The 27,605-nt window shown below is 46.2% G+C and overlaps 2 protein-coding genes across 2 annotated transcripts; one reads left to right on the top strand and one right to left on the bottom strand.

Moving 5' to 3' along the window:
• The first annotated feature begins 5,599 nt into the window (after positions 1 to 5,599).
• On the top strand, positions 5,600 to 8,204 carry LOC140468809 (zona pellucida sperm-binding protein 3-like). The gene is made up of 6 exons (XM_072564829.1): positions 5,600 to 5,785; positions 7,189 to 7,304; positions 7,394 to 7,497; positions 7,603 to 7,765; positions 7,849 to 7,975; positions 8,057 to 8,204. Exons 1-6 carry the CDS (start codon positions 5,600 to 5,602, stop codon positions 8,147 to 8,149), a joined length of 789 nt encoding a protein of 262 aa, XP_072420930.1. The 3' UTR covers positions 8,150 to 8,204.
• A 10,518-nt stretch (positions 8,205 to 18,722) lies between these two features.
• On the bottom strand, positions 18,723 to 27,386 carry LOC140468810 (zona pellucida sperm-binding protein 3-like). Its single transcript, XM_072564830.1, has 8 exons — positions 27,162 to 27,386; positions 26,002 to 26,117; positions 25,809 to 25,912; positions 25,540 to 25,717; positions 25,330 to 25,456; positions 25,160 to 25,248; positions 24,741 to 25,075; positions 18,723 to 18,853 (listed from the first exon to the last, which is right to left on the bottom strand). The coding sequence occupies exons 1-8, from the start codon at positions 27,384 to 27,386 to the stop codon at positions 18,723 to 18,725; spliced, it is 1,305 nt and encodes a 434-aa protein (XP_072420931.1).
• Between the last annotated feature and the right edge of the window lie 219 nt (positions 27,387 to 27,605).

The raw sequence follows: 27,605 nt of genomic DNA on the forward strand, positions 1-27,605 counted from the left end.
GTCGACGGTGCCCACCCTGCTGGTGATGATGGATATCCTGGACACGAGCCCCCACATTGTGAGAAACACAAAGCACAAATTAATAAATTTCAATCAGAGTCAAATTCTGAAGCAGCAAATTTTATTGATACGTACTTGCAAGAACGGGTGCCTAATGAGTAAGCACCCCGATCTGGGGGTTACATTCTGATTTATGCTGTTCAGCTGCGTCTCTCGGTCCTACCCTTTCAACCCGTTGGTTACTTTTACTGTAGCGCGTAGCCTATCACAAGCTCTAGCTTCACTCCACCTTTGTCTAGTTTCTCTCCGCCTCTGTTTACTTCTCCCATTACTCGAACCCTGTCCCCTCTTACTCTTATTTATCTCGTTCCTTATATGTGACTATCCTGACATAGTTTACTGTCTTTGTGCGTTCATCCTGCCAAACTAAATTCCATCCGTTGGCCACATCCCTCCTGAGACTGGCACACTATTCTCCTGTTACTGGCACATCCTGGTACACGGTCGCTCTGCCCTATTAGTCAGAGATGATTCTATCTGTTTTCGCTTCTCACTGTTTAGTATTTGCATGTGCAGCCTAATTTTATAATGTAAGCTTTTGCAGAAGCAACACCTGTTCCCTTATTCTGCACAATTTGAACCCTATACCTTACAGTATCTTTCCCACCCCCCACCCACCCCACCCTGGATTTTGTGACTGGGGGGGGGGTGGAGAAAATAGTTGCCACTTCAAGGCCTAAGCAGCAACTGCTGAAAGGTGTTTACTGGTTTTCCACAGGTAGCTCCCTGCCTTTGCCTCAAAGACTCTCTCCAACCAACCCGGACAAAATATAATTCTTAAAACCATAGCATTGGCACATGCTGAAGACTTTGGAAGGAACCTACACTCAAGACTAAAAGCAAAATACTGCCCAGGCTGGAAATCTAAAACCACACAATGCTGGGAAAACTCAGGTGGTCAAGCAGTACCTGTGGACAGACACTGCTAACGTTTCAAGAGTCACAATCAACATAAAATATGAACTGGGTTTCCACTGCCTCTAAGATTTCTTCCCACATTCTCTCTGGCAGCATGGTGGCACAATGGTTAGTGATGGTTTTGATTCCAGCCTTGGGTGACTTGGGCGGTTGTGTAGAGTTCTCCCTGTCTCTGTGGGTTTTCTCCCACAATCTAAGGATGTGCAGTTGAGGTGAACTGGCTGTGCAAAATTGCCGATTGTATAAGAGTGTGTAGGTTAGATACACTAGTCAGGGGTAAATGTAGAGTAAGGGGGGTGGGTCTGGACGGCTTAATTTTCAGAGGTGAATGTGGACTTGTGGGACTGGAATGGCCTGTTTCCGCACTGCAGGGATTCTATGTGAATTAACCTCCTGATTCCTTGACAATAATGCCTATCACTGAGCTATCTGTCTGACGTTCAGGCTTCTGTCTACAGGTGGGTGGAACAAGTGGCATAATGGTATGTTACTGAGACAGGAATTCAGTGAGTCAGGTAAACATCTGAGGCTGGGGGCTCAAATGCGATTGTTGTCACTGATGGATTTTTGTGTTCTGTCTTTTTTTGAAAATATCTACTCAGTAATTGTGACTGTGAAACTAATCTTTTATAAAATCCCATCTCATTCACAATTCCCATGAGTGAAGGAAATCTACCATCTTGACCTGGTCCGGCCTAAATGTGTCTCCAGACCCACAGCAATGTCACTGATTCCGAAATAGCTGAGCAAACTAATCAAATCAAGGGCAATTAGGGACCGGCAACAAATCCCAGCCGAGACACAGAAGCCACAGGATGTTAATAGTGAGGGATTGAGCAATGGGAATGTCATGGAGACTGTCATGGTGTGATAGTGAGATTTTCCCTTGTTGCAGACCGTCATTGCCTGACAGTTGTGTGTTCTGAATGTGAATGTTGTTCAGGTCTTGCTGCATTTGAACAGGGACTGTTTCCGTATCTGTGACATTGTTGATGGGGCTGAACATTGGACAATCATGAGCAAACATCCCCACTTCTGACATTCTGATGGAGGAAAGGTCTTTGATGGAGCAGTTGACATGGTTGTGTCTAAGAGTATCTTGAGGAACACTGGCAGAGATGTCCTGGGAATGTGGTGATTGAACATTGATAACTAGAACTATCTTTCTTTGTGCTCATCATGACACCAACCAGCAAAGAGGTTTTTCTAATCACACTGAGTCCAATTTTCCTCTGACCCCTTGGGAAATTGCTCAGTCAAATTCTGCCTTGGTCTTAAAGCAGTCACCCTCACTTCCCCTCTTTACGTTCAGCTCTTTTACTCATACTTGGACTAAGCTGTACTGAGATCAGGAGCTGGGTAGCCCTGGTGGAACACAGCCTGAGCATCAGTGACCAGGTTAGTGTGGAGGACATGTGCCTTGATAACACTGTTGACAAAACCTTCCATCACTTCACTTGTGATTGTGAGTGGATTGGTGGGGGACGAATTGGTAAGGTTGGATTTATCCCAGTTTTTAGCAACAGGATGGTACTGGAAAATTATCGCCATTTCCAGGTAGATGCTGCAGCTGGATTGGAACAGAATAGACAGGAACACGGCATGTTCAGGATCACAGCTCTTTCACTTTATTCCCACAGTATTCGTCAGAGTGCATTGGCTTCACATTATCCAATATCTGCAGCTGTTTCTCTATTTCACTTGTAGTCACTAGTACTGAATGAAGACAGGCATCGGTGATGCTAGGGACTACAATGGATTGTCCCTTTGGATCTTTCTGGCTGCAGGTTGTTGTAAATGCTTCAGCCTTATCCTTTGTGTTGGTTGCCCCATTATTGAGGGTGGGGAAATTTGTGAAACCGCCTCCTCTTGGCAATTTTAAAATTCAGACTCTTACAGCACACAGAGGCCCTTCAGTCCAAACTGGTCTGTGCCGACCACAATGTCCATCCACACTAACCCCATTTCCCTGTACTGGGCCCATAGCCTTCTAATCCTTTCCTATCCATGTATTTCGCTAACTGCATTTTTGAACGTTGTTTACGTACCTGCCTCAAACACTTCCGCTGGCTTCTTATTCCATATGCGTACCCCTCCCCCCCCACCACCACCACCTCACTCTATGAAATCATTGCCCCGCCGGTTCCCTTTCATTCTTTCCCCTCTAACCATAAACTGATGCCCTCTGGTCCTTGACTCCTCCTCACTGGGAAAAAGTCTGAGTACATTCACCCCATCCATGCCTGTCATGATCTTATACACTTCCATAAAAAGCCACCATTTCCCCGCCTGCCCACTCCCCACCCCACCCCACCCCACCCACACCCCGCCCCTCCCCCTAGTCTTCTTTGCGAGCATGTGCAACCTCTCCCTCCAACTCAGACCCTGAGTCCAGCCAATATCCTTGTAAATTCCTTCTGCACTCTATCCTGTTTAACGGCATCTTTCCTATAGCAAGGTGACCAAAACTGAACACAATACTCCAAGTGCATCCTCAACAACATTCTGTACACCTGCAACATAACTTCCCAACGTCTGTACTCAGTGCCCTGACTGATGAAGGCCAAAAGTCTCCTTTACTGCCCTGCCTACCTGTGAGTCCACTTTCAGAGAACCATGCATTTGAACTTCGAGATCCCTCTGTTCCACTACACTCCTTAAGGTCCAACCATTCATCATGAAACTCCTACCTTGATGTGACTTTCCAAACTGTAACAGCTCATACTTATCTACATTGAACTCCATTTGCAATTTCTCGGTGCACATGCCCAGTTGGGAGAAAGTGAGGACTGCAGATGCTGGAGATCAGAGTCGAAAAGTGTGGTGCTGGAAAAGCACAGTCGGTCAGGGAGCGTCTGTGGAACAAGAGACATCGTTTCAAGCACAAGCTCTTCATCAGGAATGAGGGGGTTCCCCCAAGCGGGCTGAGAGATAAATGGGACGTGGATGGGGCTGGGAGGAGAGGAAATAAAGAAACTGGTGAAATCAACATGGTCCAATCTCATGGGGTCATGGTAACCTCCTTCACTGTAAACGACACCTTCAAGTTTGGTGTCATCTGCAAACTTACTAACGATACCTTGTATGTCCACATCCAAATCATTTATACAAATGACAAAAAGCAGTGCACCCAACACCGATCCTTATGGCACACCACTGGTCACAGTCCTCCACTGTGAAAAGAAACCCTCCACCACAACCCTGTGTCTTCTACCTTTGAGCCAGTTCTATATCCAAATTCCTTTATTCCATGAGATCTAACCTTGCTAACCTGTCACCCATGAGGAACCTTAATGAAGTTCGTAGAGATCACGTCCACTGCTCTGCCCTCATTAATCCACTTTGTTACTTCTTCAAAAAATCTAATCAAGTGTATGAGACATGATTTCACATACACAAAGCCATGTTGACTATCCCTAATCAGTCTTTGGCTTACTAAATTCATGTAAATCCTCTCACTCAGGATTCTCTTCAACAACTTGCCCACCACCAATGCCAGGCTCACCAGTCTATAGTTCCCTGACTTTTCCTTACCACCTTTCTTAAACAGTATCAACACATTCGCCAAACCCCAGTCTTTCAGCACCTCACCTGTGACTGTCGATGATACAAAATATCTCAGCAAGGGGCCCAGGAATCACTTCCGGAGCTTCCCACAGAGTTCTAGGGTACACCTGATCAGGTCTGATGGATGTTTCCACCTTTATGTTGAATCATAGAATCCCTGCAGTGTGGAAACCGGCCATTTGGCCACAAATAGTCCACACTGACCCTCTGAACATTAACCCATCCAGACCCATTCCCCTACCCTATTACTCTACATTCCCTTGAATGATGAAGCTAATCTACACATTCTGGAACGCTACAGGTCAATTCTCATTGCCAGCTCACTGAACCTGCACATCTTTGAACAGTGGGAGGAGACTGGAAAACCCAGAGTAATCCCACACAGACACGGGGAGAATGTGCACAGAGAGTCACCCGAGACTGGAATCGAACCCATGTCCCTGGCACTGTGAGGCAGCAGTGCTAACCACTGTGCCAGTGTGACACCCCATCTTCCCTTTCAAAATGAAATTTCAGTTCCCTCTAAACCCCACACCTGCATCTACCTATCGCCATCCCAGCTAACTTGCCACCACCCCTAACCTCCCGTTTATCTCTCAGCCCCCTTTCCCAATCCACAATCCTGAGGAACAGCTCCTACTGGAAAAGTGGACTCTCATCCTCCTCGGATGCTGCATGATCTGTTGTCCTTTTCCACTGCCACACGTTCCGAACTCTGGTCTCCAGCATCTGCACTCCTCACTCTCTTCCACAACACCTTGCTAGAGCAAGGTCAGCGTGGGACTCGATACATGAGCTTCCTCTGCTCATTTTCACTCAACAGAAAGCTGCCTCTACACTTTTAAACTTTGTAGTGAGGGGTTTGTTCCCTTTGTTGGTGTTAGCTGGAGCTGTTTGTTGCTCTGAAACATGGCAACAGTTTCTGAGCCAGAGGTTTCCATGGACAATAGTGAGAGCCAGCCCTGTTCCTGAGAGAGTGCCAACTCATGGGGATCCCATTGGTTCTAGTTTCCGAATATCTGATGTTGGGAGTGTGTCCCCACTACAGACTGTGATGGTGCAGTGTGGAGAGCACAACCTGCTGGTCTGGGCCCAGCTGGATTTATTTGGAACCAGGCACCTGATTCAAGCTGCTGACCTGACCCTGGGGACAGCAGGTTGTCAACCAACCAGGGTCTACCCTGAGAACCAGACTGTCCTCTTTGACTATGGGTTGCATGAGTGTGGCAGCAGATTGCAGGTAATGGGGATTGTCTACATTTGCTGGAAGTTTGGGCTGTAGATGTCTCCTGACTGAGATCTCATTGATATTGAGAAGGACCATTCTCCTGCTTTCTCAAATACTCAGACTTGGTTTCTATCCTTGATGGATTCTGCCTTAACTGTTCTCCTTCTCTAGTCTTGTGCTCTCCTTTTCACTGGTTTGGAAGCTTTTGTTTGTATACGTTGTTCTGTTACAATTATGTTTTGTCAGTATGAATTGGGTATCATGTGGTGATTTGTGGATTTTGTTTGGATACTGTGAACTTTTTCCTGAATTGATTTAGTGACCTTCCACAGTGCAGCATTCTGTTGTGCAGTTTTTCAATCGAGATGTTATAGGAATGCAACTGATTTAGCAGCATGGATTAGAGTGGTGCTGGAAAAGCACAGCAGGTCAGTCAGCATCTGAGGAGCAGGAACATCAATGTTTTGGGCAAAAACCCTTCATCAGAACAGCAGCATGATACAGCCACATGACCTGTGGTTAGTTTAAGGGAAAGTAGCTCCATTCCCATCAGGCAAATGGACTTTGATTTCATTCTGGTGAACTATTGTGGGCGGCACAGTGGCACAGTGGTTAGCACTGCTGCCTCACGGCGCCAGAGACCCGGGTTCAATTCCCGCCTCAGGCAACTGACTGTGCGGAGTTTGCACGTTCTCCCCATGTCTGCATGGGTTTCCTCCGGGTGCTCCGGTTTCTTCCCACAGTCCAAAGATGTGCAGGTCAGGTGAATTGGCCATGCTAAAATTGCCCGTAGTGTTAGGTTAGGGGTATGGGTGGGTTACGCTTCGGCGGGGCGGTGTGCACTTGTTGGGCCGAAAGGCCTGTTTCCACACTGTAAGTAATCTAATCTAATCTATTGTTTTCTCTATATTTCTCAACTCTTAGACAATGCCTTTATTGCCTTGGCTTGCTGGTTAATCTCTAGGCATTGTTAGTAATCTCTTCTCAAACCTGGAGGTTTCCTGATTACACTGGGAATTAGATGGCTAAAAGATCCTGGCAACCGCTTTCCTTTTATAACAATCGCCACGTTCCTGTTCCCTCAATATTTATCTCTAATTCTGTCTGGGAGTCCAACACAATCTCCCTTTAACCAACTTTTGCATCAGCAATTCTAATCTGATCTTTGGAATGATGTCATACATTGTTAAACTGATCCTAAATGACTAATCCTTGACCTGTGACCCAATACTCTTTAATAGTGGTGTCTCCAGCTTTGAGAATGGTGGGTAGGGTGGGTGGCTGTTGGTAGAAGCAGCCTCCTGAGCCTATCACACCCTGAAAGAATTGTCCCAATGTGATGGTGTCATTGTGAACCCTGTGTAGAACCTTCTCATTTCAGATCAGCCCTTCATTCCTTGACCTGTGTCTTTCAGATGATTGGAGATTTCCTGATCTACACCACCCACCTGACCCACGTCCCAAACTATCCTGGATCTGTCATTGTGAGAACCAATGGTGCTGTTGTTCCCATTGAATGTCATTATTTGAGGTGAGAATCATTACTCAATTGTCAGTATGATCCCCTGCTGCTGTTGTCTAACACTGTCCTAAAATGGCTGCCCTGTCTCCTTTCCCCAGGAAGGGCAATGTGAGCAGCAATCCCATCAGGCCCACCTGGATCCCATTCAGCTCCACCAGGTCTGGAGAAGGGCATCTGTCATTCTCCCTGCGTCTAATGAATGGTATGTGATGGGTGGCTGGGGAGGGATCTCCTGGTGTCTCTCTGTGGGAGTTGTACCCATTGGCTCCAACCCTTGTCTTGCTGTACTTCAGGTGACTGTCTGAAGAGCGCACGTCCACTGTCTACTCCCTGGGAGATCTCATTCACATTGAGGCATCTGTTTCCATGTCCAACCATGTGCCCCTGAAGCTGTACATTGATCGCTGTGTAGCTACACTGAGCCCAGACAAGGACTCCACCCCGAGATACAGCATCATTGACTACAATGGGTAAGGAGCTCTCTGCTTTCTCCAGCTGCTCCCATCTCAGTGGCTTCACTCCATTCACTTCATGGCCCTTTGTCCATCTGCAGTTGCCTCCTGGACAGCAAAGCTGAGGACTCCTTTTCAAACTTTGTGTTGCCAAGAGACGGGTGGGAGTCGGACAAGCTACAGTATGACCTGGATGCCTTCCGTTTCGATGGAGATGGGCGTTCCTTGGTAAGAGGAAGCTGCTGATGTACTCTTGCACAATGGGGAGGGAGTCACTAAACACTGACTTGTTCTGACTGTGTCCCTCAGATGTTCATCACCTGTCACCTGAGAGTTGCTGCAGTGGATCAGGGAGATTCCAGGAATAAAGCTTGTACTTTCCAGAAGCTGCAGAATATGTAAGTTCCCTCTCCCTGTCCCTCAGGGATGTTGTTGGGAGAGGTGATGCATCATGTGGTTGATGGGCTGTTCCTCTTGTTTAGTTGGACCCCATTGGAGGAGTCAGACAGTGACATTTGTGCCTGTCGCCATGTGGGGAACTGTGGGAGCACAAGGGAGATCATTTCTCCCTCCAGAGGAAGGAAAGACCTTGGCGCTGAATTTGGTAAGATATTGACCCTCTAGATGTTGGGGATCTCTCCTCACCCCCACTCCCCCTCTCTGATTGGGATGTTTCTTCTTGCAGAGAGTGAAGCTAGATTGAAGTGGGAAGGAGAGGCCTCACTTGGCCCCCTGATCATTCTGGATACTGCGCTGACCAACCTGGAAACTCAGCCCCTGACAGAGGGTGACAGAAGGATGCAGGAGAGGTATCCAAGGGGTGAGTTGGCTGGCTGCTAGTTTCCCTTTCTGTCCCTGTTTTCCCTCAGTAACCATTGGTTTCTCATTGTTTTGTAGGTGTGGAGTCAGAGCTGGTTGTGATGGTGGTCCTGACTGTGGCAGCTGTCTGTCTGATTTCTGCTTCATTGCTGGCCTTGTTCCTGTACAAGAGACACAAGCAAACACCCATCAACTGGTGATTGAAATAGTCAATAAAGCAGTGATTCATGGTGTCTTCTCTCTGGAGCTGGTTTGTTTCTGCATCATTTGTTTAAACAATTCCTGGGTCAATCCCTAGGTTTCGCATTTCCAATCCATGAATGGAGCTTCCTGAATGATTGGGTGATGGAAGGAATTGTTTGCTGCTTGCAGTGAGTACAAAGAATTGATGACCACCTTGGAAAGGGGCTTTCCATTCTGATTAAATCAGTTTGGAGAATGTGCTGGAAGAACTGCTCAGATGTGGCAGTGTCTAACGGAGAAACAGTTGGTGTTTCTAGTCTGTTCTGATTCTCTTCAGCAGTGTCCAGGTGCGTTCCCAATGTTACGATCTCCTGGTATGCGGGCAGTCCTGTTGTTTGTCCTGTTCTCTCTCAGAATACTGAAATCTACAATATTGGGTTTCCAAACCGATGGGCTGAATGTTATCCTGTCCCTAAACCATCAAACTAAATGTCCAGAAAGGTTTCTGCTCAGTCAAATGCTGAGAACTCCATTTGGAATATTGATTGCTCTTGTTCTATTCTTTGAGGTGAATTTGTTCGACTGTGCTCTCTCATCTAGAACAGGGGATGTGGTTTAAGCCATCTAGGACCACCTGCTCTGGAATATTGAAATTTCTCAAGATGTCACCATCTCGTTCCCCACTTTCCACCTTCCATATTGTCCTCCACAGTAAACACTGAACTGTTCTTGCTCCACATGGGAGTACAACATGTTAACAATAGTCATCACTGCAATGGAGGGCAAGGTGTGTAATGGTGACAGTGTAGCTGTGGAAGAGGAACTGTTCCATGTACCAGACAAAGAGACAGGCATAGCTGTGGTCTATGTAGTTGCCCATGGCTACCCCTTTGGTCTGACAGTTGGTTCCACCAACCAACCCTAACCCCCTGTGGCTGAACACTCCAATTGACCCTCCTATTCTAAGGACATGCAAGTCCTGGGCTGCTTCTGCCACCAAATTCTACCCACCCACAACTGGAGGAAGGACACCCCATCTTCCACCTTTAGGACCCTCCAACCTGATGAGATCAATGTGGTCTTTGCCAGTTCTGATCTCGTGTTCTTCCCCTCCCATCCCAGATCCAACTTTTTAACTCAGCACAGTCCTTTCTGAACTGTCCAACATGTCTATCATCTTTCCCACCTATCACCAGCAGCCCTCACCTTCATCTCCCTGTTGTATTCCCAGCTACCTTTCACCTAGCCCCACTCCCTCCCATTTATCTGTCTGTTGCTTTGGTGCATCCTCCCACATTCCTGATGCTGAGCTTATTCTTGAAATGTTGACTCCCCTGTTCCTCAGATGCTGCCTGACTGGCTGTGCTTTTCCAGCACCACATGTTCTGACTCTGGTCCAGTAATCATAGTTCCATAAACCCTGAGAGGGGGGTAAATAACTTCCATTTCAAGGCTCCAAAACAACCACTGAAAGCTAAATCTACTAATTCTGATTCGCAGAGCTGGACTGCACCCATTCAGGCTGCTTCTTTTATTCCAATTTCTTAAACAAACCCCAAGGCCTCATAAGCTGTTTACTTCACTGGTTTCTAATAGACAGTTAGCCTTTGCCTCCAAGTTTCTTTTCAGAAACCAGGACAAAATACAATTAAATTGACAGTACTGTCGCATGCTGAAGACTCTGGAAGGAATTTACCCTCAGGACCAAAAGCAAGATACTGCACAGCCTGGAAATATGAAACAAACCACAAAATCCTGGCGAAAAACCAACGTGGTCTGGTAGCATTTGAGGAGAGATTCTGCAAAACTTTCAAAAGTCACACCCAACACAAAACATGAACTGTGTTTCCACACACTCTGCTAAGATTTCTCTTGCATTCTCGCAGGCAGCATAGCAGAGTAGTTGACATGATTGATATGAACTTCAGTAAGGCATTCAACAAGGTTCCTCATGGATGACTGGTTAGCAAGGTTAGATCTTATAGAATACAGAGATTTGGATACAGAACTGGCTGGAAAGTAGAAGACATAGGGTGGTGGTGGACGGTTGCTTTCCAGAGTGGAGCTCTGTGACCAGTGGTGTGCCATAAGGATCGAAGCTGGGTCCACTACTTTTCATCATTTGTATCAATGATTTGAATGTGAACATAGGAGGTATCGTTAGTAAGTTTGCAGATAACACCAAAATTGACTATTTCAATCACCAGATCTGAAGTCAAGAAGCCAGCGGAAGTGTTTGAAGCAGGTACGTAAACAACGTTCAAAAATGCATTCAGAGAAAAACATGGATAGGAAAGGATTAGAAGGCTGTGGGCCCAGTACAGGGAAATGGGGTTAGTGTGGATGGACATTGTGGTCAGCCCAGACCAGTTTGGGCTGAAGGGCCTCTGTGTGCTGTAGGAGTCTGAATTTAAAAATTGCCAAGAGGAGGCGGTTCCACAAATTTCCCTACCCTCAATAATGGGGCAACTAACACAAAGGATAAGGCTGAAACATTTACAACAACCTGCAGCCAGAAAGATCCAAATTGACAATCGATTGTAGTCCCCAGCATCACCGATGCCTGTCTTCAGTCAGTACTATTGACTCCACGTGACATCGAGAAACAGCTGCAGACATTGGATACTGTGAAGCCAACGCACTCTGACTAACATTGTGGGAATAAGGTGAAAAAGCTGTGATCCTGAACGTGCCGTGTCCCTGTCTATTCTGTTCCAGTACAGCTACAGCTGCAGCATCTACCTGGAAATGGAGATAATTGTCCAGTAGCATCCTGTTGCTAAAAACTGGGATAAATCCAACCTTGCCAATTCCTCCCCCACCAATCCACTCTCAATCACAAGTGAAGTGATGGCAGGTTTTGTCAACAGTGTTATCAAGGCACATGTCCTCCACACTAACCTGGTCACTGATGCTCAGTCTGTGTTCCACCAGGGCTACCCAGCTCCTGATCTCAGTACAGCTTAGTCCAAGTATGAGTAAAAGAGCTGAACTAAAAGAGGGGAAGTGAGGGTGACTGCTTTAAGACCAAGGCAGAATTTGACTGAGCAATTTCCCAAGGGGTCAGAGGAAAATTGGACTCAGTGTGATTAGAAAAACCTCTTTGCTGGTTGGTATCATGACCAGCACAACGAAAGATGGTTCTAGTTATCAATGTTCAATTACCACATTCCTAGGACATCTCTGCCAGTGTTCCTCAAGTTACTCTCTTAGACACAACCATGTCAACTGCTCCATCAAAGACCTTCCCTCCATCAGAATGTCAGAAGTGGGGATGTTTGCTCATAATTGCCCAATGTTCAGCCCCACTGACAATGTCACAGATACTGAATCAGTCCCTGTTCAAATGCAGCAAGACCTGAACAACATTCCCATTCAGAACACACAACTGTCAGGAAATTACAGTCTGCAACAAGGGAAAATCTCACTATCACACCATGACAGTCTCCATGACATTCCCATTGCTCAATCCCTCACTATTAACATCCTTGGCCTCTCTGTGTCGGCTGGGATTTGTTGCCTGTCCCTAATTGCCCTTGATTTGATTGGTTTGCTCAGCTATTTCAGAATCAGCAACCTTGCTGTGGGTCTGGAGACACATTTAGGCCGGACCAGGTCACGATGGTAGATTTCGTTCCCTCATGGGAATTGTGAATGAGATGGGATTTTATAAAAGATTAGTTTCACAGTCACAATTACTGAGTAGATATTTTCAAAAAAAGACAGAACACAAAAATCCATCAGCGACAACAATCGCATTTGAGCCCCCAGCCTCAGATGTTTACCTGACTCACTGAATTCCTGTCTCAGTAACATACCATTATGCCACTTGTTCCACCCACCTGTAGACAGAAGCCTGAACGTCAGACAGATAGCTCAGTGATAGGCATTATTGTCAAGGAATCAGGAGGTTAATTCACATAGAATCCCTGCAGTGCGGAAACAGGCCATTCCAGTCTCAAAAGTCCGCATTCACCTCTGAAAATTAAGCCGACCAGACCCACCCCCATTACTCTACATTTACCCCTGACTAATGCACCGAACCTACACACTCTTATACAATAAGAGTACAGCCAGTTCACCTAACCTGCATATCCTTAGATTATGGGAGAAAACCCTCAGAGGCAGGGAGAACTCTAGACAACCGCCCAAGTCACCCAAGGCTGGAATCAAAACCATCACGAACCATTGTGCCACCATGCTGACAGAGAGAATGTGGGAAGAAATCTTAGAGGCAGAGGAAACCCAGTTCATATTTTATGTTGATTGTGACTCTTGAAACGTTAGCAGTGTCTGTCCACAGATACTGCTTGCCCACCTGAGTTTTCCCAGCATTCTGTGGTTTCAGATTTCCAGCCTGGGCTGTATTTTGCTTTTAGTCTTGAGTGTAGGTTCCTTCCAGAGTCTTCAACATGTGCCAATGCTATGGTTTTAAGAATTATATTTTGTCCTGGTTGGTTGGAGAGAATCCTTGAGGCAAAGGCAGGGAGCTACCTGTGGAAAACCAGTAAACACCTTTCAGCAGTTGCTGCTTAGGCCTTGAAGTGGCAACTATTTTCTCCACACTGCCCCCGCCGCCCCCCCCCCCCCCCCGCCACATCCCCCCCAGTCACAAAATCCAGGGTGGGGTGGGTGGGGGGTGCGAAAGATACTGTAAGGTATAGGGTTCAAATTGTGTAGAATAAGGGAACAGGTGTTGCTTCTGCAAAAGCTTACATTATAAAATTAGGCTGCGCATGCAAATACTAAACAGTGAGAAGCGAAAACAGGTAGAATTATCTCTGACTAATAGGGCAGAGTGACCGTGTACCAGGATGTGCCAGTAACAGGAGAATAGTGTGCCACTCTCAGGAGAGATGTGGCCAACGGATGGAATTTAGTTTGGCAGGATGAACGCACAAAGACAGTAAACTATGTCGGGATAGTCACATATAAGGAACGAGATAATTAAGAGTAAGAGGGGACAGGCTTCGAGTAATGGGAGAAGTAAACAGAGGCGGAGAGAAACTAGACAAAGGTGGAGTGAAGCTAGAGCTTGTGATAGGCTACGCGCTACAGGAAAAGTAACCAACGGGTTGAAAGGGGAGGACCGAGAGACGCAGCTGAACAGCATAAATCAGAATGTAACCCCCAGATCGGGGTGCTTACTCATTAGGCAGCTGTCCTTTCAAGTACGTATCAATAAAATTTGACTCTGCTTCAGAATTTGACTCTGATTGAAATTTATTAATTTGTGAGTTTTGTTTCTCACAATGTGGGGTCTCGTGTCCGGGATAACCATCATCACCAGCAGGGAGGGCACCGTCGACGGCTGGGAAGACACGTCCCGTTCCTTTTAGAACGGTCCCGTGTTCCTCGGCGGTGGGTTGCCCCTTCTGGTTGACTGATTGAGATCCGATGAGAGTCTAATCTGAACCAGGTGAAAGTGAGTAGGCACAGGGAGCCAGGCAACACCGTGCATGGACCAAGGTAGGGCAATTGACTTTTAAGTACTGCCTTGGTGGCTGGGATTGTGTCTAGTAGTTAATAAGTGTCTAAAGAAAGAACTCAATATGGGCTGTGCCGAGGGTAAAGTATAAGCCTCCGAAAAATAAATGGAAATGGAGGCGGGGTCCCTGACAACATACCTCCAGAAAGTCCGTTGGGCAGGCTGTTGTGGAATTGGAAAAATAATACTTGCACAAGGGGAAGAGATAGCAAAAAGATGATTAAATATTGTTGCTTTTTATGAACTAAGGAATCCATTCTTTGTCCTGCCATCTACTGGCCAAAGTATGGGTTGGATGAAGACTAAGTATGTAAATATTTGAATTTCTATCTCAACAGAAAACAGCCTTTCAGTCAGGAGGGATCAGATTATGCTTAGTGTTGGAAGGACTAGTAGCTGAAGGGCCACTGAGGGTACACTGTGTAACAAAATCTTGGCCAGACATCAAAAAATAAACTCTGAAAATAGATGGGTGGAGTGAGAAATCACTTGAATTGTTAAGAGATGCACAGAAAGTGTTTGTAAAGAGAGAGGATGAGAAGAAAAAGCAGAAGGCAAAAATGATGGTAGCCACAGTTGACGAAGTAGTCAAGAAAAGAATCAAATCAGTGACTCGCAACCGGAATGGAGGTGGCAGCACGTAGAACATAGAGGAAGGAGTAGAGGATGAGGAGGACCTTCCGTAGGGTCCAGTCAACAGGGACAAGGTCAGAGGTGGAGACCACAACAAGCAGGGTGTTACATCCAGAAAAAAAAATTCAAAAGACAGAGGGGTGGAGCGAGAAGCCTCTCGAGTTATTGTTGCGTGAAGCTCAAAAAGTGTCTGTGAGATACGGTGTCTGTGTGTGTGTGTGTGTGAGAGAGAGAGAGAGAGAGAGAGAAAAGAGCTGAACAGCTCATAGAAAGTTTAACCCTTTGTGATTCGGTTTGAATGCACATTTGTTTATTGGTGATTGAATGGTTGTGCTTTGTTCCCTGGAGCTTGAGATCTGGGACTGTTTTGAATCTGATTTCTATTATGGAAATTTAACATGATTTCTTTTAAGGTTAAGGATTTTACAGTGATTATGAAATAAAATGTTAACTCCTGTTCTTTTTACAGGTCATGATTGCCTTCCTATCAGTTTCTAACTAATCTCTTTTATCCTTACATAAAAGCGATTTCAAATCAGCTTAATATGGAGGGAAACAACATGATCACCTTTTTTTGTGTGTCAGACTCACTTGTTTTCACTTAATTTTAAGCCGTAGCTTTATTCAGAAAGTTCCCTCCCTCATCGTCAGTTGAAGTTTCAGTTCAACATTAGATTGTAATAAATCAATCCTATGGTTAATATCTGTGACCTTGGATTCGGCCATTATTCATGCATTATAAGTTTTTTTTAACTTGAAAAGACAAATCCTTTTAAGACAGCTCTGGTGATTTCACGACCTTTGGCATTGTAATTGAGCAATGACTGGTCAGGACTACTTAAGAAACCTAATTTTGTATTTAAATTAAGGGGCTTAAACCGGGTAATAATAGTAGATTTCAAAGTTCGGAACTGTATGCATTTTGCATTTTAAATATTAAATACTGAATAAATGAATTTATAACATATAAATATATATTTACAAGTAAGATTCCAAAATGTATAGTTAGGAACAGGCTTTAAAGTTAGACAAGCATAAATTGATAAATTGGTATTTGAAGCTATAGGGAGCCAGAAATATTGCAGTATTTCTTAAAACAAAAATAAAGGTTTAAACAAAACATTGGGTGATGAAGAATGGTCATTAGGTGGCCCGAAAGCTGTTCAATTGGTTAAATCGGTTCAGCAATTGATCTGGCAACGTATCAAGGGAGTGGGAACGAAAGAGTTAATTGGACTATAGCGACAGTTTTGTGATGAGAGGCACGAAGAATCAGTTTTGAGCTCATGACAAGATACTGCCACCAAATTGGGGATTGAATTAACTGCAAGTGGTGCGATGCAATCTGTTGAGGTTTTTAAAAATGAATGCACTCGAGCAAAGCAATTACAGAAACAGAACGAGAAGTCACAAGTGACTGGTAAACAAACAGAACTGCGCAATTACAGTTTCTACAATGTTTTAGCCACTTGTTGCGTTTCCACCCTGAATTACAGATAATTATTATTTTATTTATATAATATATATAATTAATAATTAATATTTATAATATATCAATTATATTAGCCTGAATCAATATTAATTAAAAGGATTCCTTCACACTCTCTCAGACACCTGTCATATTGATTCATAGATAATTTAAAACATGACAGCATTAATTCATTGTTAATTAAAGAATGGAAAGTTACATTACTGACCAGAGCGTGTGCAGGCAGTGGCAGCAACAACCTTATTGGTAGAGGAGAGTCGGAAACTTACTTTTGGGGGAGCCTTAAAAGTCAGCACCCCACATCAGGTACAGACCATATTAAATCAGAAAGTGGGGCGGGGGCTTACGGACTCTAGAATTCTAAAATATGAAGCAATTTTAATAGAGAGGGATGACCTTATATTGATCACAGACACTTGTCTGAATCCAGCTACCTTTCTCTGGAAAGGGGAGGATGACGCTCCCTCAGACCCAGACCATGACTGCCTCGGCATTATAGAATATCAGACTAAAGTAAGAATGAACCTCAGTGATATCCCTCTACGTGCAGGGGCCAGGCTGTTCATTGATAGGTCCTCCAGAGTGATTGAAGGTAAAAGACACAATGGATATGCAGTAGTGGATGGAATAGAGGGGAGTGTTATTGAGGCGAGTTGACTACCCAATGATTGGCCGGCACAGACTTGTGAACTTTATGCACTAGGAAGGGCCCTTAAGATCTTGGAAGGCAAAGAAGGAACTGTGTCCACAAATTCTGAGTATGCCTTCGGGGTGGCACACACATTTGGGAAGATGTGGCAGGAGAGGGGACTGATAAACAGTAGGGTAAAGAACTAGCTCGAGGAATTGGTAAAGCAAGTATTGGAATCCCTTTAATTGCCAAAGGAATTAGCAATGGTCCACATAAATGGACAGCAGCAGGGAAATGATCCCGTAGCAAAGGGAAATAGATTGGTGGATGAAGTCGCTAAGGAGGCAGCTCTGAACTCTCAACCTGCTACAATATAGATTTTGGTACCGATGGTGCAGGAACCTGGGTGGGGGGGGGGGAAAGACCGATATTTAGCGCGAAGGAAAAGAGAGAGTTAGAAGAGCTGGGAGCTACGCAGACAGGAGAAGGGCGCTGGATGCTACCCGATGGCTGGGAGATGCTAAATACAATGATGAAGCAAGAAATTATGGCTGTCTTACACCAGGGAGTGCAAGCAATGTGTGATTTGGTCTTAAGGAAATATGGATGCAAAGGGATCTATACGATAGCCAAACAGATATGTGAGGGATGTATAACATGCAAGAAGGTCAACAAGAAGTTATTGAGGAAACAAGTCCCAGGAGGGAGAGAACCTGGGCTCTGAGCATTTCAGAGCATTCAAGTAGATTATACCGAATTCCCCCTGAGTAGGAAGACTGAGGTATATGCTGGTAGTGGTTGATCACCGATCTGGATGGGTGGAGGCGTACCCTTTAGCCACTGCCACTGCAAGTGGGGAGTCCAAGATAATACTTGAACACATAATTCCCAGAGACGGGATAATGGAATGCATAGATTCAGATCAGGGAATTCATTTTAAATCCAGGGTACTCCAGGGAGTACTGAAGGGTTATGTATCTCCTGGGAGTTCCACACCCCTTGGCACCCACCTTCATCAGGTAAGGTTGAGAGAATGAACCAGACACTCAAGAAGTAGTTATCGAAATTAGTAGTAGAAACCAGACTCTCTTGGACTAAGTGTTTACCTATAGCCCTTTTGTGAGTGCGGACAGCCCCAAGGAAAGATATGGGGCTGTCCCCTTATGGGATATTGCGTGGCCTGTCCTATCTGGGAACGAAAGCGGAACTGCCAACCCTGGAGACTAAACATCTGTTCTTTAAAAACAGTTGGAGTTGCAGGAGACAATGCCTTGAGAGTTTGCCTTTCATCAAGGGGGTATTTATGTGAACTGACTGTTGGACCAGGCAGAGAGGGAGGACTGCAGATGTGGAGATCAGTCAAAATGTGGTGCTGGAAGAGCACAGCTGGTCAGGCAGCATCTGAGGAACAGGAGAGTCAACATTCCAAGCATATGCTTGGCATCAGGAATGTGGTAGGGGTATCCAAGGGCAAGGGCTTGGACCAGGGTGAAAAGTAGCTGGGAATACAGAAGTTGGAGGGGTGGTGTTACTGATACATCCAAGGTGGTCTAATCTGCACACTGGAAGCAGCAAATATCTGCCATAACCCAATTAATCATTCAGGAAACTCAGTTCATGGATTGGAGAGGCGAAACCTAGAGATTGTACCCAGGAATAGTTTAAATTAAGGAAGGATGCAGAAATAAAACCAGCTCCTGACAGAAGGCACCATGAATCACTGCTTTATTGACTATTCCAATCTCCAGTTGATGGGTGTTTTCTTGTGTCTCCTGTACAGGAACAAGGCCAGCAATGAAGCAGAGATCAGACAGACAGCTGCCACAGTCAGGACCACCATCACAACCAGCTCTGACTCCACACCTACAAAACAAGGAGAAACCAATGGTTACTGGGGAAAAACAGGGACAGAAAGGGAAACTAGCAGGCAGCCAACTCACCGCTGGAGACCTCTCCTGCATCCTTCCGTCACCCTCAGTCAGGGACTGAGTTGCCAGGTTGGTCAGCGCAGTATCCGGAATGATCAGGGGGCCAAGTGAGGCCTCTCCTTCCCACTTCAATCCAGCTTCACACTCTACAAGATCAACATCCCACTCAGGGAGGGGGAGTGGGAGTGACGAGAGAGCCCCAACATCTCGAGGGTCAACATCCTACCAGCTTCAGTGCCAAGGCCTCTCCTTCCTCTGGAGGGAGACAGGATCTCCCTTGTGCTCCCACAATTCCCCACAGGCACAAATGTCCTCCAATGGGGTCCAGCTAAACAGAAGCAACCCATCAACCACATGGTGCATCATCTCTCCCAACAACAACATCCCGGAGGGACAGGGAGAGGGAACTTACATATTCTGCAGCTTCTGGAAAGTACAAGCTTTCAAAGTCTGAGAAGATTTGTAGCTCGGGTACTCGTTGTGGTTCTGTTTGCCAAGCTGGGAATTTGTGTTGCAGACATTTCGTCCCCTGTCTAGGTGACATCCGCAGTGCTAGGGAGCCTCCTGTGAAGCGCTTCTGTGATCTTCCTCCAGCATTTGTATTGGTTTGAATCTGCCACTTCCGGTTGTCAGTTCCAGCTGTCCACTGCAGTGGTCGGTATATTGGGTCCAGGTCAATGTGTTTGTTGATTGAATCTGTGGATGAGCACAGGTTGACCTGGACCCAATATACCGACCACTGCAGCGGACAGCTGGAACTGACAACTGGAAGCGGCACATTCAAACCACTACAAATGCTGGAGGAAGATCACAGGAGGCTCCCTAGCACTGAGGATGTCACCTAGACAGGGGACGAAACGTTTGCAACACAAATTCCCAGCTTGGCAAACAGAACCACAAGCTTTGTTCCTGCAATCTCCCTGATCCACTGCAACAACTCTCAGGAGACAGGTGATGAACGTCTGAGGGACAGTCAGGGACACAGTCACAAAAGTCAGTGTTTAGTGACTCCCTCCCCATTGTGGAGGAGCACATCAGCAGTTTCCTCTTACCAAGGATCGCTCATCGCCATAGAAACGCAAGGCGTCCAGATCAAACCGAAGCTTGTCCGGCTCACACCCGTCTCTTGGCAACACAAACCGAGGCCCACCCTCACCTGAGGAGACTGACAGTGAGACCCATGAAGTGTTTGATGCAGGCAACGTGGGAGAAGCTTTATTCTGTACCTAAACATGTTATGTCCCTGTCTGGGGAGTGTTTGATCGGGACAATGCAGGGAGAGTTCAACTTTCTGTTTATTTTTAGTTCACAGAGTAGAGGTACTTTTACTCTGTATTTCACCAGGTGCTGTCTGTGTCCTGGGAGCCTTTGACGGGGACAGCTTTCCTTCCAGTTTTTAAGAGGGGAAGTTTTGGTTTCAGTTGCAGAGAATAGAATCTTTTACTCTGTTTCTAACTCAGTGATGCCCCTGAATTGAAAGTGTTTGATGTAGACAGTGTAGCTGTACAATTAGTTTAAAAGTGTCGAGACCGCTTTCTGTTCAGTGACAATGAGCTGAGGAGGCTCATGTATCGAGTCCCACACTGACCTTGCTCTGGTGGAGTTTCATGAGGATGGTGTTGTGGAAGAAAGTGAGGAGTGCAGATGCTGGAGACCAGAGTTCGGAACGTGTGGCAGTGGAAAAGCACAACAGGTCATGCAGCATCCGAGGAGTATGAGAGGCCACTTTTCCAGTAGGAGCTGTTCATCAGGATTGTGGATCGGGAAAGGGGGCTGAGAGATAAACAGGAGGTTAGGGGTGGGGCAAGTTAGCTGGGATGGCGATAGGTAGATGCAGGTGTGGGGTTTTGAGGGAACTGAAATTTCATTTTGAAAGGGAAGATGTACTGGCACGTTGGCACAGTGGTTAGCACTGCTGCCTCACAGCACCAGGGACATGGGTTCGATTCCAGTCTCAGGTAACTCTTTGTGTGGACTTTGCACATTCTCCCCGTCTCTGTGTGATGACTCTGGGTTTTCAGATTCAGTGGGCTGGCAATGGGAATTTACCCACAGTGTTCTAGGATGTGTAGGTTAGGTTCAGCATTCAAGGGTAGGGGAATGGGTCTGGGTGGTTACCGTTCAGCGGGTCAGTGTGGCCTTTTTGGGGCCAAATGGCTGGTTTCCACACTGCAGGGGTTCTATGATTCAACATAAAGGTGGAAACATCCATCGGACCTGATCAGGTGTACCCGAGAACTCTGTGGGAAGCTCCGGAAGTGATTGCTGGGCCCTTGCAGAAATTTTTTGTATCATCGACAGTCACAGGTGAGGTGCTGGAAGACTGAGGTTTGGTGAATGTGTTGCAACTGTTTTAGAAAGGTGGTAAGGAAAAGCCAGGGAACTATAGACTGGTGAGCCTGACATCGGTGGTGGGTACGTTGTTGGAGAGAATCCAGAGTGTGAGAATTGACATGAATTTGGTAAGCCAAAGACTGATTAGGGATAGTCAACATGGCTTTGTGTATGTGAAATCATGTCTCATGAACTTGATTGGGTTTTTTGAAGAAGTAACAAAGAGGATTGATGAGGGCAGAGCAGTGGACGTGATCTATATGAACTTCATTAAGGCGTTCAACAAGGTTCCTCATGGGGGCCTGGTTAGCAAGGTTAGATCTCATGGAATACAGGGATACAGAACTTGCTGGAAGGTAGAAGACACAGGGTAGTGGTGAAGGATTGCTTTTCACAGTGGAGCCCTGTGACCAGTGGTGTGCCATAAGGATCGGTGCTGGGTCCACTGCTTTTTGTCATTTGTTTAAATGATTTGGATGTGGACATACAAGGTATTGTTAGTAAGTTTGCACATGACACCAAAATTGGAGGTGTAGTGCACAGTGAAGGAGGTTACCATGATCCCATGAGATTGGACCATGTTGATTTCACCAGTTTCCTGATTTCCTCTCCTCCCTGCCCCATCCACGTCCCATTTATCTCTCAGCCCCCTTGGGGGAATCCCCCTCGTTCCTGATGAAGAGCTTGTATTTGAAATGTTATCTCTCTTGTTCACCAGATGCTGCCTGACCCGGCTGTGTTTTTACAGCATCACACTTTCCAACTCTGATCTCCAGTATCCGCAGTCCTCACTGTCTCCCAACTGGGCACGAGCACCGAGAAATTGCAAATGGAGTTCAATGTAGATCAGTATGAGGTGTTACAGTTTGGGACTCCACATCAAGGTAGGAGTTTCATGATGAATGGTTGGGCCTTAAGGAGTGTAGTGGAACAGAGGGACCGTGGGGTTCAGGTGGATGGTTCTCTGAACGTGGAGTCACAGGTAAACAGGGCAGTGAAGGTGGCTTTTGACACACTGTCCTTCATCAGTCAGGGAATTGTGTCGAGATGTTGGGAGGTTATGTTGCTGAAACTGTATGTGGAGTATTGTATTCAGTTTTCGTCACCTTGTTCCAGGAAGGATGCTATTAAATGGGATAGAATGCAGAAGAAATTTACAAGGATACTGCCAGAACTCAGGGTCTTGGGGGATGGGGTTATTATGGAAATGTATAAGATCATGAGAGGCATGGATGAGGTGAACGTACTCAGTTGTTTTCCCAGAGTTGGGAAATCAGGGATGAGAGGGCACCAGGTTAAGGTTTAAGGGTAAAGAAAAGGCTGAAGCATTTGCAACAACCTGCAGCCAGAAATCTCCAAAGGGACAATCCATTGTAGTCCCCTGCATCACCGATGCCTGTCTTCAGTCAGTCCTATTGACTCCAGGTGACATCGAGAAACAGCTGCAGACATTGGATACTGTGAAGCCAATGCACCCTGACTAACATTGTGGGAATAAAGGTGAAAGAGCTGTGATCCTGAACGTGTCGTGTCCCTATCTATTCTGTTCCAGTACAGCTACAAATCCAGCATCTACCTGGAAATGGAGAAAATAGCCCAGTAGTGTCCTGTTGAGGAAAGGTGGGACAAATCCAACCTTGCCAAATACTCCCCCCCCAATCCACTCAATCACAAGCAAACTGTTATCAAGGCACATGTCCTCCACACGAACCTGGTCACTGATGCTCAGTCTGTGTTCTGTCGGGGTTACTCAGCTCCTGATCTCAGTACAGCTTGGTCCAAGTATGACTAAAAGAGCCGAACTTAAAGAGGGGAAGTGAGGGTGACTGCTTTAAGACCAAGGCACAATTCGATTGGTAAATTGTTCAAGGAATCCTAAGGAAAATTGGGCTCAATGGGATTAGAAAAACCTCGTTGCTGGTTGGTGTCATGATCAGCACAAAGAAAGATAGTTCTAGTTATCAATGTTCAATCACCACTTTCCCAGGTCATCTCTGCCAGAGTTCCTCAAGGTACTCTCTTAGACACAACCATGTCAACTGCTCCATCAAAGACCTTCCCTCCATCAGAATGTCAGAAAAGTGGGGATGTTTGCTCATGATTGCCCAGTGTTCAGCCCCATTGACAACGTCACAGATACTGAAACAGTCCCTGTTCAAATGCAGCAAGACCTGAACAACATTCACATTCAGAACACACAACTGTCAGGGCAATGACTGTCGGCAACAAGGGAAAATCTCACTATCACACCATGACAGTCCCATTGCTCAATCCCTCACTATTAACATCCTGTGGTTTCTGTGTCTCGGCTGTGAGTTGTTGCCTGTCCCTAATTGCCCTTGATTTGCTCAGCCATTTCAGAATCAGTGACATTGCTGTGGGTGTGGAGTCACATTTAGGCCGGACCAGATCAAGATGGTAGATTTCCTTCCCTAATGGGAATTATGAATGACATGGGATCTTCGAAAAGATTAGTTTCACAGTCACAGTTACCAGGAGTAGATATTTTCAAACAAAAAAGATAGATTTTCATGTTTTATCAGCAACGACAATAAAATTGTAGCCCCCAGCCTCAGATGATTAACCCAACTCACTGAATTCCTGTCTCAGTAAACACTACCATTATGCCACTTGTTCCACCCACCTGTAGACAGAAGCCTGAGCCAAAGACAGATGGCTCAGTGATAGCCATTAGTGTCAAAGAATCCTGAGTTTAATTCACATTGAATCTCCGCGGTGTGGAAACAGGCCATTCAGTCCCAACAAGGCCACACTGACCCTCTGAAAGGTCAGCCACCCAGACCTTTACCCTACATTGACCACTGACGATCCATCTAACCTCCACATCGCAAAAAACTATGGTCAATTTAGAATAGCCACCTATTTGGATTGTGGGAGGAAACCCACACAGACAGGGAGAACTCCACGTAGAGAAGTTGCCCAAGGAGATGGTAACATTAGGAATCCACCAGGACACTTGTCCAGAGACTCTCAACTGACTAGAAACACCAACTGTTTCTCCCTCAGACACTGCCACAGAGCCATTCCTCTAGCACATTCTGCAAACAGTGATTTAATCAGAATGGAAAGCCCCTTTCCAAGGTGGTCATCATTCCCTGTACTCCCTGGAAGGAGCAAACAAGATCTTCCATAACCCATTCATTCAGGAAGCTCACTTCATGGATTGGAGAAGCTTAACCCAGGGATAGTTTAAACTAAGAAAGGATGCGGAAACAAGCCAGGTCTAGACAGAAGACACCATGAATCACTGCTTTATTGACTCTCCCAATCACCAGTTGATGGGTGTTTGCTTGTGTCTCCTGTACAGGAACAAGGCCAGCAATGAAGCAGAGATCAGACAGACAGCTGCCACAGTCAGGACCACCATCACAACCAGCTCTGACTCCACACCTACGAAACAAGGAGAAACCAATGGTTACTGAGGGAAAACAGGGACAGAAAGGGAAACTAGCAGGCAGCCAACTCACCCCTGGGATACTTCTCCTGCATCCTTCTGTCACCCTCAGCCAGGGGCTGAGTTGCCACGTCGGTCAGCTCAGTATCCAGAATGATCAGGGGGCCAAGTGAGGCCTCCCCCTCCAATCCAGCTTCACTCTCTACAAGATCAAACATCACAGTCAAGGGAGGGGAACAAGATGGGGGTGAGGGGAGATCCCAGCATCTAGAGGGCAATGTCCTACCAGCTTCAGGGCCAAGGTCTCTCCTTCCTCTGAAAGGGATCACGATCTCCCTTGTGCTCCCACAATTCCCCACATGGCAACAGGCACAAATGTCACTGTCTGACTCCTCCAATGGGGTCCAACTAAACAAGAGGAACAGCCCATCAACCACATGATGCATCACCTCTCCCAACAACATCCCTGAGGGACAGGGAGAGGGAACTTACATATTCTGCAGCTTCTGGAAAGTACAAGCTTTATTCCTGGAATCTCCCTGATCCACTGCAGCAACTCTCAGGTGACAGGTGATGAACATCTGAGGGACACAGTCAGAACAAGTCAGTGTTTAGTGACTCCCTCCCCATTGTGCAAGAGTACATCAGCAGCTTCCTCTTACCAAGGATCGCTCATCTCCATAGAAACGGAAGGCATCCAGGTCAAACCGGAGCTTGTCTGGCTCCCGCCCGTCTATGGGCGACACAAAGGTCGAAAAGGAATCCTCAGCTTTGCTGTCCAGGAGGCAACTGCAGATGGACAAAGGGCCATGAAGTGAATGGAGTGAAGCCACTGAGATGGGAGCAGCTGGAGAAAGCAGAGAGCTCCTTACCCATTGTAGTCAATGATGCTGTATCTCGGGGTGGAGTCCTTGTCTGGGCTCAGTGTAGCTACACAGCGATCAATGTACAGTTTCAGGGGCACATGGTTGGCCAGTGAAACCGATGCCTCAATGTGAATGAGATCTCCCAGGGAGTAGACAGTGGAAGTGCGCTCTGTCAGCCAGTCACCTGAAGTACAGCAAGACAAGGGTTGGAGCCAATGGGTACAACTCCCACAGAGAGACACCAGGAGATCCCTCCACAGCCAGCCATCACATACCATTCATTAGACGCAGGGAGAATGACAGATGCCCTTCTCCAGACCTGGTGGAGCTGAATGGGATCCAGGTGGGCCTGATGGGATTGCTGCTCACATTGCCCTTCCTGGGGAAAGGAGACAGGGCAGCCATTTTAGGACAGTGTTAGACAACAGCAGCAGGGGATCATACTGACAATAGAGTAATGATTCTCACCTCAAATAACGACATTCAATGGGAACAACAGCACCATTGGTTCTCACAATGACAGATCCAGGATAGTTTGGGACGTGGGTCAGGTGGGTGGTGTAGACCAGGAAATCTTCAGTCATCTGAAAGACACCAGATTAAGGAATGAGAGGCTGATCTGAAATGATAAGGATCTACACAGTGTTTACAATGACACCGTCCCATTGTGACAATTCTTTAGTGAGACCAACAGTCTCAGGGCCAGGAATCTGCTTTCCCACACCATGAGCTGGAGAGACCAGTATTCAAGGGCAATAGTTCACAGGTCAGGGGTTAGTCATTTAGGATCAATTCAACAACGCAAGGCATCATTCCAGAGATCAGGATCGGAATTCCAAACCAAAACTTGGTCGAAAGGAGGTTGTGTGTTAGGTTCCCAGACTAAATTAGAGATAGTATTGAGGGAACAGGGACGTGGTGATTGTTATCACAGGGAAGAGGCTGCAGGGATCTTTTGGCCATCATCTCCTTGTGTAATCATGAAACCTTCGTATTATGAGCAGAATTGGGAGATTATTCAGAAGGTTAGGCAATAAAACAGTATTTAGGAGATGGGAAAGAACAGAAACTAATTAGCCATAATAAAATCAAACTAGTTTTACCAACAGGCCAAACGTGGAGCTCAAGTACATGAGCAGTTAATTTAATCATAGACCAACACCCCCAGTGGGAGGGAGTCAAGACAATGTGCCTGATGGTGATGGAGCTACTTTCCATCCAACTAAACACAAGTCATGCTGCTAAGAGTTGTGCTCCTGTGACCTCACTATGGAGAAAGTAGGTATAATAGAAATCCACACTATAGTGGATCACTAAAGCAAGTCAGGAGAACACTCAGCATCAAACCACCACCCACAAGTCAACACATGATACTTAATTCATACTGAAAACATTCTAACAGAGCAACCCCTGTAATCAGGAGCTTCTAATCCAATAAGAATGGGAGCACAAGGCTAGAGATGGAGAACAGTTCAGGCACACAGTCCAATCCAGGCGAGGAATGTTTTCAGTCTGATGATTTGAGAATGTAGGAGAGACAGTTCCTACATATTAACATCACATTTAGGGTTCTAGTCAGGAATCATCTACAGCCCAAACTTCCAGCAAGTGTAGACAACCCCCATTACCTGCAATCTGCTGCCACACTCATGCAGCCCATAGTCAAAGAGCACAGTCTGGTTCTCAAGGAACACCCTGGTTGGCTGACAACCTGCTGTCCCCAGGGTCAGGTCAGCAGCTTTAATCAGGTGCCTGGTTCCAAATAAATCCAGCTGGGCCCTGACCAGCAGGTTGTGCTCACCACACTGCACCATCACAGTCTGCAGTGGGGACACATTCCCAACATCAGACATTCGGAAACTGGAACCAAAGGGATCCCCTTGAGGAGGCACTCTCTCAGGAACAGGGCTGGCTCTCACTATTGTCAATGGAAACCTCTGGCTCAGAAACTGTTGCCATGTTTCAGAGCAATAAACAGCACAAACTAACACCAACAAAGGGAACAAACCCCTCACTACAAAATCACCCATGATCACAAACAACTCAACCACCCCCACACACCCCCAACCAGC

Source organism: Chiloscyllium punctatum, chromosome 48, assembly GCF_047496795.1.
Source record: "Chiloscyllium punctatum isolate Juve2018m chromosome 48, sChiPun1.3, whole genome shotgun sequence".
In the NCBI taxonomy this organism is placed as follows: domain Eukaryota; kingdom Metazoa; phylum Chordata; class Chondrichthyes; order Orectolobiformes; family Hemiscylliidae; genus Chiloscyllium; species Chiloscyllium punctatum.